At 54.6% G+C, this 14,667-nt stretch overlaps 1 protein-coding gene across 8 annotated transcripts in view; it reads left to right on the forward strand.

Moving 5' to 3' along the window:
* Positions 1-12,658, forward strand: part of ST3GAL4 (ST3 beta-galactoside alpha-2,3-sialyltransferase 4) — a 33,170-nt gene extending 20,512 nt beyond the window's left edge. The window contains exons 1-11 of one of the 8 annotated variants that reach the window (XM_082628533.1): positions 2,516-2,606; positions 5,350-5,422; positions 5,699-5,807; positions 6,227-6,307; positions 6,504-6,601; positions 6,794-6,854; positions 7,295-7,390; positions 7,487-7,676; positions 8,361-8,504; positions 12,012-12,155; positions 12,427-12,658. In XM_082628533.1, the coding sequence (XP_082484659.1) occupies positions 5,407-5,422; positions 5,699-5,807; positions 6,227-6,307; positions 6,504-6,601; positions 6,794-6,854; positions 7,295-7,390; positions 7,487-7,676; positions 8,361-8,504; positions 12,012-12,155; positions 12,427-12,513 (1,026 nt within the window). In that variant the 5' untranslated portion in view covers positions 2,516-2,606; positions 5,350-5,406 and the 3' untranslated portion in view covers positions 12,514-12,658. The other 7 variants (XM_082628536.1, XM_082628532.1, XM_082628534.1 and 4 more) reach the window with 7 other exon arrangements.
* Positions 12,659-14,667: the final 2,009 nt, after the last annotated feature.

Genomic DNA, 14,667 nt, shown 5'->3' on the forward strand with positions numbered 1-14,667 from the left:
GTAGTCTCATGGGCAAGATACAAAAACACATAATGATGTAATATAAAATTATATTATGTGATAAAGCATCTTCTCTAGGTGCTCTGGTAGACTCTTGGTATAAACAAGCTTCCAGTTTCAGAGGTCAGAGGATAGTGGGCAAGCCATGAAAATAGTAATTATATAATACAAAAAATTTACTACCTATTAGGTGCTAAAATCAAGATATAAACAATTTTTTGTGGAAAGAAAAACATTGCTTAGAAATGTCAGAAAACACTTCGTAGAGGAGGGGCCGGTGCTGCAGAAGGAGTGAGATTGTTGAGGCTAACGGGGGCTGCGTAGGGTCTTCCTGCTGGAGGAAAGCCCGTGCAGAGGTGGGGCTGTGGAAGAAGGCGGCCCCTGCAGCGACCGTGGCAGGAGTTCCGAGATGCACGTGCAGGGCTTGGGGCCTGGGACTGAAGCACCCTGGTTGCCTCTAAAAAGCTTTGGTTTTTCATTGAAGGAATGGGGAGTGATTGAAGCAGGAGGGTGGTTTGATCCAAACCGTTTCTGAGAAAGATACCGTGTTGGCAGTTCTGAGGAAGAGGCTTGAGTGAGGAAAGACTTGTGGCGAAGAGACCAGTTAGGAAACAGATACATTGGGGCGAGATCTAGAATCAACCTGCGGCTCAAGAAGAGGAGATGAAGCCTGCTTTCCGAAGTACTTCTGAGGCTCTAGACCATGTGGCCTTCACACTGCCCTGAGCTTTATCAGGCTTTACATCCCAGTGCCTCCTATAATGGCGAGCGTTTAGTGGGAGTTCAGCAAACGTTTGCTGGAACGAGGAACTGGGGGTAGAATGGGTAGCGTTTCGTAGGGATGGTGTGAAGGCGAAGGAGATGTTGGGTGGATGAGCTGATGAGGATGTGGGGTCGGGGGGAGCCGGAAGATGCGGGTCCAGTTGTGGACGTGCCACGGGTGAAGAGTTTAAGATCACCCAGGGAGGATGAGCAGGAGAAAGTTAGAAATATTAGGACAGGATCTGGGAGAGAAATTACAGAGCTGAAAAAGAGCTTGAATCATCAGGGTTTGAGTAGTAGTTAAGCCTCCGAAAATGAATGAACCTGGCCTGTAAAAACAAGCAGAGGAAGAGCAGAGGTTCAAGGGCAGCTCCCTGGAGAATGCCAGCACTTAAAGGAAGTGGAGCCAGTTCGGAGGAAACCTGGAGAGAGTCTTGACCTGGAAGCATCGGCCTATTAGTAGCAAAGGCTTCAGAGTACGGGAAGAGCGAAAATCGAAAATCGATCTTTTTCAGGTTTGACCGTTAGGAGGCCAGTGAAGGCCTTGGCCTTCACTTTGGTGATTTCAGCACAGACAAGAGTGGGGATCAGGGGTGGAGCGGGGTAGAGGGTTGAGTGGGAAGTGAGTACGTAGCACAGATGAAGGAGTCTGACCTCTGGAGCTCAAGATGGAGATGCAGAGGTAGCTTGAGGAGGAGAGAGAAGCAGAGAGGGGGTTTGTTTTGTTTTAGGTACAGGGAGACTTGACTATGTTTCTGAGTCACAGGGAGCGGAGGAGTGGGGAGAGGTGGAAGCAGCAAGGCCGAGGGGGATCACCGGTTGGGAACAATGCTGCAAAGGTGGGCGGGGACCCACCCAGTATCCGGGTGGGGCAGGAGTGGCAGGTGAGTCTAGAGGTGGCAGGCAGGCAGCTCCGGGTTTCCCCACAGGACTGAGGGACAGTGACATTGATTACGGCTTCTGCCCCACTGGTTTTCCCATCCCCCTTCTCAGGAACATTAAGCCACAGCCCTTTGATGGGCCCAAGGGCTTGGAGGGGCCTGGCATCATGCCATGTCCATGGGTGACGTCCAGTTCTGTTCATCTTGGTCCAGCGGGTACCCACTGAGTACTTGCTGTGTGAGGCTTTGAGTGCCAGGCAGCAGGAGACTTCTGTTCTTCACCCCATCCTCCAGTTCTGCCCTTTGGCGACTCCGTGGCAGGGCTCAGCAGCCTCACTGCAGCGGGGGACACCGTGGTTCTTAGCAGAGCACCGGGAGGGCACACAGCCTTCCTGCCTTGGGGTCAGCTTTACCTAGCGGGTCGGGTGAGCCAGTCTCCTGGGCAGCTGGTGGCAGGCAGAGGTTGCTGCCCCTTGGACATGAGTGGATCAGATTTCTGTTCTCCTGCCCAGGTACCCTGTTGTGACTTTTCTTCTGTCCTTTTGTCCCCAGGGGCTGGCCATGTTATGGGACAGCTGCTGGGAGAAGGCTCCCAGTTGTCCCGGGGCAGCAGCCTGCCCAAGAAGCCTGCGCTCCTGGAATCCTGGGGGCTGAGCTATCCTCTTGGCTGGGCCAGCAAGGGGAGGGGGTGGGTGGGTGGATGACATCCCTGGGGGTCTCTCGGAGCAGACCCCAGGACTAGCCAGTCTGCTTAGCACAAGACCAGCACAGTTCAGGAGAAAAGTGCAGAAGTTTACTAGGGAAGAGGTCAAAAAAGAGTAGTTGTCTTGTTGCTCAGGACCCATCACCTCCGACCACCAGAGTTCTTCGCTGAGGACAGCTGAGCCCTTGACCTTCAGTTACTGCACGGCACACTCTCTCTAGTGTTCTCCATTTTGGCTGCATGTTAGCATCACCAGAAAGGTGAGCTTTTTTTGTTTGGTTGGCTTTTTACTGGCCAGTGCCTGGGCCCCATGCCCAGCCAATTAAATAAGACTTGGAAAGTGGGGTCTAGAAGTCAGTAAATGCCTCAGCTTCTCAGGTGATTGCCTTGTGCCCCGAGTGCTGTGACCTGCTGATACAGGGAGATGGAGTACGATGGACTGAAATCCTGATCAGAAAGGACTGAGAGCACAGAGGGCGGGAGAGGATGCATTTCATAACGTAAAGAATGTGAGAGGGCTTCCCTGGTGGCGCAGCGGTTGAGAGTCCGCCTGCCGATGCAGGGGACACGGGTTCGTGCCCCGGTCTGGGAAGATCCCACATGCCGCGGAGTGGCTGGGCCCGTGAGCCATGGCCGCTGAGCCTGCGCATCTGGAGCCTGTGCTCCGCAACGGGAGAGGCCACAACAGTGAGAGGCCCGCGTACCGCAAAAAAAAAAAAAAAAAAAAAAAAGAATGTGAGAGCCTGAAGGATCTTGTTTAGAGCTTTGCAGCTCTAAGTGCGGTCCCAGCCTACCGTTTAGAATGTGGACCCACGATACCCACTGAGTCAGAACGTACACATCAAAGATTGAGAACTGTGCTTTCGCCATTATCCGGACCAGTGGTTCTCAACCTTGGCTGGGTTAGAATCGCCCCTGGGTGCTTGAACAAATTCCAGTGCCAGGCCAGACCACTTAAGTCAGAATTTCCCGTTATGGGACCCAGATACTGCAATTCTCCTGTTCAGCCAAGGTCAAGGACATCCATCTTGACAAGTGCTTCTCAGGCTTGAATGTGCATGTGAATCATCAGGGGATCTTACGCAAATGCAGTTTCTGATTTGTGCCTCTGGAGGGGCCTGGGATTATACATTTCTAATAAGGTCCCTGGTGAGGCTCAGGCTGAGGATCTGATAAATATATTTGAGTCACAAGCATTTATTAGGCCAGATTCCCAGTTTTACAGCTGAAGAAACTGAGGGTCAGAGAGGGAAAAGTGACTCCCCCAAGATAACCCAACATGTTATTCATTCATTACTTGCTGAGCAATGGCTGTGTGTCAGGCAGTGTGCTAGATGCTGGGGCTCGAGCTGGGAATAAGACAGACCCAATTCCTGCCCTCACAGGGCTTATATGCAGTGGGGGAGACAGACAAAGAGCAAGTAACTAGACGAATTACAGATCAGGAGAAGCGTGTGAAGGGGATAACGTGGTAGGGCATGACTTGGCAGTTGTTGTGCGTAGGTCGGGAAGGCAGGCCACCCTTGGAAAAGCAGTAGGTCTTGACTTTCACTGGGGTCTGCTGATTACAACTCTAGAGCTCTTCTTTACTGGACAGGACCATCCCCCATCCCCACTGGGATTCAGAGATGGGCCCTCCTGACCCTGATGAAAACATCTGGCTCTGGTCCCCACCCCTATCCCTTTCCCCTACCCGGCTTTCTCTTTCCCTCAACACTTTCATTCTTGGGTATTTGTGGACTCAGGGTGGAGCCTGGGGAGTGCCCCTGGGCGCAGAGCATCGACTCCATAACAGGACAGTGTTCAGGATAATCGATTTATGATTTCTAACAAAAACCAGACCTCGTCCAGATGCGGTCCCCCACCACTGAGAAATAATTTGAGATTTTTCATTTCTCCCCAAAAGAGCACAGACACTAGGGCTTCCCTCCCTTTCCTGATCCTTCAAAAGAATCACGTGGGCAGCTTGTGAAAATGCCCATCCCAGGTCCCACCCCAGCTGGCTGAAGATATCCCAGGAAAGGGCCCTGGAATCTGTGTTTAGTATGTGACCCATCTGATTCCTACAACCCAGATCATTGGGGAAGATGTCATGGAGAGAAGAAACTGGCGCTCTGCACGCATCCCGTGCCTCTTTGTGTGGCTGTGAAAGCTGCAGAAATTTCTTCCTGGTGACTCAGAAGCATGGTCCTTGGCTGGCTTTGTGACTGGAGGGACCTCGCTGTTTATGTGCATGTAGCAACTCACCCCTCCCACAGCCCTGTCCTTACCTTGCCAGCCTCTGCCCTTACCTGAAAGGGTCTCCTTTCTCTCCTCTGACCAACCAGACCCTTCTCACTCTCCGTGCTCCTATTCAAACAGCCTGCCTCCATTGAGTTTCCCCCATGTACCTGGTGGTGAGGGCTTGGACACTGTTTGTACTCAGCCAGAATCTAGAAGGGCTGCAAGAGGGCTTGTGGACCATCTGATGGTCCCACAGTCACCCCAGGGCCTGGCCCGAGCAGATATATTCGGGTGGAATAGTGAGAGATTGATGATAGAGGGGTGGACGGTGGCCAGAACCAAGGGAATGCCTTGGATGTGGAGAAAAGATAAACTTCAGATGTCAAAATGTGAATCACGCCCTTGTGCAGTTAGCTTAACTTTCATGTAGAAAATGGGTGGAGGTGCATCTGTTTCCTGGAGCTGGCCCTTCCGAGGTCCAAGTGAGGGCAACCGTGCGGGGAAGCTGTGGTAGGCTGGTCTGGCCTGGGACGGAATTCGTGAAGGGTGGGACTTGGCTTCCCTTTCTGGGGCGTAGGCTCCACCTGGACCGCTGATGCTGCCTTTGAGGGGTTAGGGAGATGCCCAGGGTGAGGAGGGCCGCTCCCTGGATGGCCGCCCTGGAAGCAGCTTTGTGCTTTCTGGAGGCAGGAAGAGGCAGGCTGTGGGTGTGCCCTGCTCCAGTGTCTAGACGAGAGTGTTTGTGGCGCTGACCAGACACCTGTGCCTCCTACCTCCTAGGTGGCCCGAGGCAGCCGGGATGACAGCTCTCCCCAGGAACCCTGGCACCTGAGAAACATGATCAGCAAGTCCCGTGAGTATTCTCCGAGAACTCCCCACCCTGAGGGGTGGGCTTCCCAGAAGCCATCGTAAGCATCATCCTGGGACCCGCCGGGGGTTGTGGAGGGACTGACACGGAGCCAGGGGCCCCTGTCTTCATCTTGAAGGACAGCAGAAACACTCGGGTCCAAGCCCGGAGCCAGAGAACTAAGACCAGGCGAGGGCCTGTTTTGAGCCGGCCTTGCAGGGGCCCCAGTTGGGGCAGCTGAGAAGGTGGCCTGGGGCTGTGCCTGCCTGTTTCTGCTTCCAGCTCTTCTGTGCGTTCGCCCTGCAGGCTGGAAACTCCTGGCCACACTGGCTCTGGTCCTGGTCGTCATGGTATGGTACTCCATCTCCCGAGAAGACAGGTACACTGAGCTGTGAGTCCATCTTTCATGTCCTTCTGTGGGTTCTTCTTGGGAACCGGGCTCAGGGATGGAGCGTCGTGAGGTGGGGACCTAGTGGGGGGACAGGAGGGTTCAGAGAGCCAGGACATGACCTCTCCCGTACACTACTAGCCCAGAATCCTCTGTGAGGGGAGTTGGTGGGTTTTGGGGGGTAGGGCCTGGGATGACTCCCCAGGGCCCTCACCCAGGGAGCTCAGGAGGATGAAGAACTGGGCTTGCAATGATTTGGTTTCAAAGTGGGACTTGGGCTGACACCGTTGCAGCCTGCGAGTCACTCTCCAGGGCCTTGGGGCCGACGTACCCTGGGAGGAGGTGGAGGCTGCCTGGAAAGCTGGCCCCCGGGCCCGTGAGGTCTGACTGGAGCGCCTGCCTCTCTCCTTTTCTGTCTCCAGCTTTTATTTTCCCATCCCAGGGAAGAAGGAGCCCTGCCTCCAGGGTGAGGCGGAGAGGATAGCCTCCAGGCTCTTTGGCAAGTACGTGAGGATGCGGGGTGGGCCTGGGTGCCGGCTACATGGAGGGAACCATGCTGGTGGACGTGGGTCAGGTGCAGCCTGTGAGGGAGGGAGAGGCCTTGGTGTGTATACATAGTGTGAGTCAGGGGTCTGACCCAGTTTCTGGCATGAAGATTAATCTCTTTCTCATCCCCACCCTGCCTTCACCTCGGCGCAGCTACTCCCGAGAACAGCCCGTCTTCCTGCAGCTTAAGGATTATTTCTGGGTCAAGACGCCATCTGCCTACGAGCTGCCCTACGGCACCAAGGGGAGTGGTAAGAATCCGCCTGGTCAGGTGGGAACGGTGGCCTCACCTTGGCCACACAGCTTCTCGTTTTTGGCTGTCCGTGGTCCCAGCGCCCAGGTTCTCAGCCAGGCCTAGATCCTGGGGTCAGGGCAGGGAGGGTTGGCAGCCTTTGGAGAGCTCGCTGTTGTCATCAGCCCCTTCCATTGCGGTTCTTCTGTAGAAGACCTGCTGCTCCGGGTGCTGGCCATCACCAGCTACTCCGTCCCAGAGAGCATCCAGAGGTAAGGAGACCCTCCTTCCTGCCCCAGTGTGAAACAGTCATGGTCCAGCACCTCCCAGTGAGCCTGCCTGTCTCCAGGGGAGGTGGGCATGCCAGTCTCCACGGCAGCTGAGCCTGGGTATCAGGCTGCTGGAGTGGGCAGAGGCTGCTGAGGGTATTGCCGTGGTAACAGGCAGGGCTGGGCAGCAGTCAGGGGCTCCAAAATGGGATTTCTTCTTGGTACTCCCCAGGCACCTTCCCTCCTTCCCTCTCTCTCCCATGCTCTGCTCAGTTTCCTCTCCCTTGAAAGCCCAGGGCTGCAGGGTCAGCATGACCAGAAGCAGGACTCCTTGGAGATGCCTGGTCCATGGGGGCCAGGGGCTGAGGGGCTGAGGGGGCCTGGGAAGACCGGGGCAGGAGCAGGGGCTCCTTCTTGGTCTTACCACCCTGTTCCCGGGGCAGCCTCAAGTGCCGTCGCTGCGTGGTGGTGGGGAACGGGCATCGGCTACGCAACAGCTCACTGGGAGAAGCCATCAACAAGTACGACGTGGTCATCAGGTCTGTATGGCAGCCCTTCCCTCTTCTGTTTGGGGGCGACGGTAAGCAGACCCAGTGGGGCTCTAGGTGACGGGCATCCTCCTCCCTGCCTCCCAGGTTAAACAGTGCGCCGGTGGCTGGCTACGAGCATGACGTGGGCTCCAAGACCACCATGCGTCTCTTCTACCCTGAATCCGCCCACTTCAACCCCAAAGTGGAGGACAACCCTGACACACTCCTTGTCATGGTAGCTTTCAAGGCCATGGACTTCCACTGGATTGAGAGCATCCTGAGCGATAAGAAGCGCGTAAGTGGAGAGACTGGCGGGGGTGAGGTCGCAGCCTGGGGATGGGGGCGCCGCCCGGGTCAGGCCCTGCCGCTCCATCACGTGTGCCCCACGGTCCTCAGGAGCCAGTAAGGGGAAGGCGTGAGCTCATTGTTCTACTGCAGGGGTCGGACAGCAGCAGCGAAGGGCACCCTAAGCTCGAGGCTGCTTGGGACAGAGAAGCTGCCAAAACATGTTTGCCAGTGAGAAGCTTGGCAGCAGAGGCACCAGTTGGTAGTCATCTCCAGGCGGAGGCAGTTAGAACAGTCGAGATCTCTGTCCTTCTAGGTGGACTCCAGAAAGTCCGCTATGTCTCTTTGCCATCCGGTTGACAGCTGAACTGTCCGACTGTCCATTTTTTGCCACGTGTTTAGTTAGCCCCTTCTACCTGCATGACTATACTTGGAAGCGGGCAATGGTTGGAGCCCATACTCGACACACCATGTCACCTGGCCTCCCCTGGGGGGTGCCCCGCTCCCCTCTCTCCCTCCTCCTCTCTTCTGGTCTCCTCTCCCACCTCTGGTGTAGGCCTCCACGTCCCTCCCCTCACCCCGCACTCCCGAGAGCCTGTGCCATCAACACAGGGGCCCCGTCCCCTGGAGAAGCCCCTCCCCACCTCCCCATTTCAACCCACTGGCTCTCTCCCTCCCAACCCCACCCGCCTAGGTGCGAAAGGGCTTCTGGAAACAGCCTCCCCTCATCTGGGACGTCAACCCCAAACAGATTCGGATTCTCAACCCCTTCTTCATGGAGATTGCAGCTGACAAACTGCTGAGCCTGCCGATACAGCAGCCATACAAGATTAAGCAGGTGATGCTGGGCTGCAGATGGATGGGAAGCCAGAGGGTTGGGGTTCTCTGTGGGAAGTAGGAGGGACTTCCTAGAGGCTCCAGAAGGCCAGGGAGGACCCCAGGCGAGGGGAGAACAATAGCAGAGACTGCAGCCCGCATCTGAATAACACACAGCCCCCAGGCACACACCTGTCATCAGAGGCAGGTGTTCTGGCTTTTACAGCAAGGGAGGGCACACACTCTTGAGATGCTCCGGGGCATCTCCAAAATGGGGAGTCAAGGAAGGGTGTTTTTAGGGCTTGGGGGCTAGAGGTAGAGGATGGCTTTGGCAGGCGCTGATCAGAATCTGTACACCGGGGATTTGCTGGGACAGTCAGTAGTCTTCTTTTTTTTTTTTGGGCCGCGGGCCGCACGGCTTGTGGGATTTTAGTTCCCCGACCAGGGATTGAACACACACCCCCGGCAGTAAAAGTGTGGAGTCCTAACCACTGGACCGCCAGGGAAGTGCCAACAGTCAGTAATCCTATGTTTAGGATATGGAGCCCAGGCTGAGCCCTGTGGTTACTATTTGATCACTTCATCTGTGATCCAGTCTTGGCGCATATTGGTCTAAAGGAGTTAAAAGAATTTGAGGGTGCAGTTGGTCCTGCATATCATGGTTTGGTAGGTGTGACAGTTTGGGAAGTCAGGGTGCAGTTTGCAAGTTCTGATTTTGGTTTCGGCTCGCACAGCCCTCCCTAGTGGTCTTCTGCTGGCGGGCTTCGGCACACTGGGTAGCTTCCCAAGCAGGTACTTCCGCCATATCTTTGAGCCCTCAGAGAGGCTGTGTGAGGTAGGAGACAGAAGTAATGATCAGACGTAGACAGGACTCACAGTGCTACCTGAGGTATGGCCTTGGGCCAGTCAGCCACTCAGAGCCTTGGTTTTCTTATCTGTGGGGTGGGGAAAATAGGAGTACTGACCTTTTAAAGCCATTCTAGAATTTAAAAAGATATTTACATAATGTGCTTATCACGGAGATTGGCACACCGTGAATGCTCGATAAATATTTGCAAAGTTTTGAATAAATGATTTTCTTCTTTCTTCTTTTTTTTTTTGGCCACGCTGCATGGCTTGCGGGATCTCAGTTCCCTAACCAGGCAGGGATTGAACCTGGGCTACGGCAGTGAAAGACCGGAATCCTAACCACTTGGCCACCAGGGAGCTCCCCATGATTTTATTCTTTACTGAATATCTACTACGATTCAGCTTCCTATGTTGAATGCCTGCTTTTGTGACTGCTCAGTGCCAGGCCCCAAGTTTGCATGCATGGGGAATAAGACATGCTCTCTGCCCTAAGGAAACTCGGTCTAGTGGAATAAACATGCAGGATGCAGCCTGGAATGGCAAAACGCTCCGATAGAGGGTTGTTCCGAGTGCTGCGGGGTCTCAGAGGAGGGGCGGAACTCTGCTTGGGGCTGTCTGGAGGTGGTGCCACTGGAAGAGGTGGTACTGGAGCTGGGCCCTAAGGGATCATGGGGCCCATCAAGCAGAGAATTGGGGAAAGGTGTTTCATTTGGCAAGACCAAACAACGTCCCTGGCACTGAGTTCCAGTGCACATGGAGTTGGGTGGGGGTCAGCAAAGAGGAGTTTTCTGGCCCTGATGGCAGAGGGTGAAGGCTAGAGAGGGAAGCCAGAGATTAGGACCAGAACCCAGCTCCTGGAAGGAGGAAGAGGGAGAGGAAGGGATGAACTTTAGTTTCCTGTCACTGCCTAACAGATTACCACAGTTTAGAGGCTTAAAACAACACCCATGCATTGGCTTATAGTTCTGGAGGTCAGATGTCCAGGTCAGCATGGCTGGATTCTCTGCGTAGGGTATACAAGGCTGAAATCAAGTTGGCAGTTGGGCTGCGTTCTTGTCTGGAGGCTCAGGGGGGGAAATTTGCTTCCAAGTTCATTCTTGTTGTTGGAAGCATTTGGTTCCTTGTGGTTGCGGGACCGAGGTCCCCATTTCCTGGCTGGTTTTCAGCCTAGGGGTGGTACCCTCAGCATGGAAGAGCTGCCTGCATACCTTGCCGTCTGGTCCCCTCCATCTTCAGGCCAGCAGTGCATGATAAATCCTCTTGTGCTTCACACCTCGCACTTCCTCCACTGCTGATCTCTAGACCCAGATAGAAAAGCTCATGAGATTAGGTCAAGCCCACCAGGACTATCTATTTTACAGTCTACTGCGCCATTTTAAGCAATATAATGCAATGTAATATATCTCATCATATTCATAGGTTACACACACTCTCAAGGGCAAGAGGTCATTGGGCTTCATCTTAGAAGTCTGCTACAGCATTTCTTTTAAGGTGAAATTGAGAGATGTGTGACAATTCTAGGTTTCCAGCACAACTGGGTGGACGGTAATATGTTTAACAATTACAGGAATACACGGGGAGAGAAGAGTTTGCTAGAAGGTGATGCATGTGTGGTTTGGCAGAGCTCTGAACTGGATGAGATAACACAGTGGCGGTAAAAGCAACAGGGCTGAAATGGAAGGCTGGGGCAGGCAGTGACGTGAAAGGATAGGAGAGCTCAGAAAGGGAAGCTGGCGAACACCTGGCCTTAGGGGATCTGACAAGGTCTGGGGAGTGGAAGGCAGGTCATCCCTGCTGAGGAAGGCGGTTTGTGAGGTTAGAATATCAGGTGGCCCATCCCCGTGGATGGCTCAGGGGTGGAGAAAGTGAGGTCCTCATAGCAGCCCATACGGTAGGGGGTGGGGGAGGTACTGCTGTCCCCACTTTATAGGAGGGAGAGCCCACCCTCATGAAGGGCACACAGCCCGGAAATGTGAGAGCCTCGGGGCTTCCAGGAGAGGTGAGGTTCTCCAAGACAGAGAGCAGAACCTTTCCACTCCTTGAGTGACTTGTTTAACGGTTGTAAGCCTCAGTTCCCCATCTGAAAAATGGGGCTAATAATACTATCTACCTCAAAGTGTTTTCATGAGGACTGGATGAGGTGACATATGGGGTGAAATACTTAGCATAGTGTCTGGCACATAGCAGGTGCTCCGAAAATCATAGGTGTTTATTGTTACTATCATTTTTGTCATCTTGATTGCCATCATCATCCCCAGAGGCCCAAACCCTCCCCAGATGTGTTGAGCTATAGTACGCAGTATGGTAGCCACAAGCCACATGTGGCTTTTTTTTGTTTTTTGGTTTTTTGGGCTGCGATGCACGGCTTGCAGGATCTTCGTTCACCGACCAGGGATCAAACCTGAGCCGTCGGCAGTGAGAACACGGAGTCCTAACCACTGGACCACCAGGGAATTCCCCACACGTGGCTATTTAAATGTAAATTTTAATTAAAATTGAATAAAATAAAAAGTTCAGTTCCTTAGCTGCATGAGCCCCGTATGGCTCGTGGCTGCCATAGAGGACAGCAGAGATGCAGAACATTTCCATGATACTAGAAGGTTCTGTTGCAGAACGCTGGCCTAGAGGTGCTGAAAGAAGCAGCCTCCCTCTAATACCTTCCCCACGCTTTGTCCCTCAGAAGCCCACCACAGGGCTGTTGGCCATCACCCTGGCCCTCCACCTCTGTGACCTGGTGCATATTGCTGGCTTCGGCTACCCAGACGCCCACCACAAGAAGCAGTCCATTCACTACTATGAGTATATCACACTCAAGTCCATGGTGGTAAGTGGTCCCTGCTGGTGAACTGGGTGGGGCAGACCAGCCTGGGGACACTGAGTGAATGAGGGTGGTCCCAGAGATAGCTCACCGAGAGGTCACACAGAGAGTCAGAACTGGAACCAAGGAATCTGGACTCCCAGGCCAGCGTCCCCTGTATTCTGTCGTCCTTCCGAGAGCCGGCATGGGGAATGGAGCTCCCGGGGTGTGGGCTTACGGGGAGGGCCAGGGAGCTGCCTGGGAGTTCCTCAGTTGGCTTCCTTGGTTGTCTCCACAGTGGTCAGGCCACAATGTCTCCCAAGAGGCCCTGGCCATCAAGAGGATGCTGGAAATCGGAGCCGTCAAGAACCTCACGTACTTCTGACTGGGCAGGAGCTGTACCCATCCGTCTGCTCACCCTGCTGAGTGCCCCCATCCATGGCTGTGGGGGGGTGCCTGGTGCCAGCTTGGACTCACCCTCCCCTGTGTGGGTAGGAGGAGGCCAGGTCTGAGACGAGGCTGTGTCCCTGGCTGCTCTGGTGGAGGCCAGATCAAGTCAGGGTGGCGGCCCTGCGGCAGCAGGAGCCCGGCCAAGGCACGGGGCTTGTTGCTGTGGCATCCCCTCTCTGCCAGCACCGGGAGATTATTTAACGGGCTATTTAATTAAGGGGTAGGAACATGCTGTGGGCTGGCCCCATGGCATCCAGAAAAGGGGGCATATTACAGCGTTCTGCTCACTTTTTACACAAAAGTGATGGCCCCACTATGGCCTGGACGCAGAGCAGGCCTCCCAGGAGGGCGAGGCGTCTGGAGTGGGCAGTGCCCAGAGTGGGTGGTGCCCTCCAGAGAAGGGCTGCTCCCTCCCAGCAGGCATGGGAAGAGCACTGGCACAGGGGTTCCGCGGAGGAGAGGACCTCAAAGGGGTTCCAGACTTATTAAACTATTTTTCCTAAAACAGAAGTGGCTGTGATACCCTGTGTCCTTTCAGAGTGAAGAAGACACGGATGCATAGTGGGCCACAGCGGTGGGTCCCTCTGCCGGCAGTGAACAGGCTTGTTAAAGACCCACTGAGACCCAGAGTGGGCCAGGGTCATTCAGGAAATAACTATTTACTGAGTACAGTGCTTGGTGGGTGCCAAGTCGTGCTTTATCACCCTGGCGTAGCAGGCAAGCAAGTGGCGCCCCATGCAGCCCTGTCTGCTGGACACCGAGCCTGGCATCTGCATCCTGGTTTACTTTCCAGAGGTAGGGAGGGGCAGGAGGATGCCAGGGTGGAGTGCCAGCACCCTCTTCCACCTCCCTTCCTCTCCCTCACCAGCCTTTTTTCCAAAATCTCATTCTGGGAGGTGTGTGTTTGAGGACAGGGGTGGAGACAGACAAAGAAAGCCAAGTTTCCCTTCTCAGATTAAGTGGGAATCATAAAATGGAGTTTACAGAAAGTCCTGCCAGTGGCCCAGGCAGCCAGAATTGGGATGGGCAGGGCATGGGGGGCGTCTGAGGGCTTGGCAAGGCCTGTCAGCCAGTCGCCGAGCCATAGGATGAAATGCTCTTGCCCTCCCCCAGTCTCTAGAATTGATACAGCCCTGCTGTTTGCCTGTCTCTACCCCGCTTTGTTCATCTCCCCAGGTCCTGCTTAGCTGCCAAGTGGGCTTCCTGCCACTCTCACAGCTGTTCCTTTACATCTGGAGCCAGGAGGGAGAGCTGGACCTCCCCCAGAGGGAAGGGACTCACAGCTGTGTTCCTGGCTTTCTTGGAAAGAGTTGAAGCCTTGAGGTTTTGAGACAGCAAGGCTGGGACAGGACAGATAAAGAGGGGCAGAGATTTGGGAGCAACAGAGGACCATTGCAATGGAGGGACAAGCCTGGCAGAACACTTTTGCTAGCTGCTCTCCCCCCAGGGGAGACAGGGAATTCTGAAAGCAAATTGGGCTGCAGCCCCAAGCCCCCTCCCCTCTCCACCACACAGGTCAGCTTCGTCCCCCAGGGTTTGTCCCGGGGGGCCTTGCTGACTCCGACAGGCGTCACAGGCGTTGAGTGTGTTCGGGGATCTCAGCTCTGCTGACTCCTGTTGCTTCTCCAGCTGCTTCTCGTAAGGGTATGCATGGGAGTGTCCAGTTCCCCGTCCAGGCCATTGAAAGTGGCTGTCAGCACATATGATCCAGCTGTCCTGGACTGGGGCCACTGCCTGTTACTGAATGTGCCTAAACTCGAGCCAGAATCCATACTCATACCCCCACCCCAAACTCCACACACACGCATGCATACACAGGAGCGGTTTACATTCTTGCGTGAAGCCTGTGATACCACGTGCAGACATAATCACATCCACACATGAATGTGTATGGGGAGGGGGTGTATACTCCCCAAACTGGCCATTGTTCCCTGGGGGGGTGTGCATTCTCCAGGGTGCCCCGATCTAGGTGGATGGAGGCGGCATCGCTCAGCTAAGGAGAAGGCAGTGGAGCTTTGATGTGGACTTGCTGGATGGGGTTCTTTGGCGGTCTGAGAAAGGCACTTTCATTCTTCAGTTAGCCCGACCA

The sequence above is a fragment of the Mesoplodon mirus genome (assembly GCF_964341445.2).
Source record: "Mesoplodon mirus genome assembly, chromosome: 7".
Classification (NCBI taxonomy): domain Eukaryota; kingdom Metazoa; phylum Chordata; class Mammalia; order Artiodactyla; family Ziphiidae; genus Mesoplodon; species Mesoplodon mirus.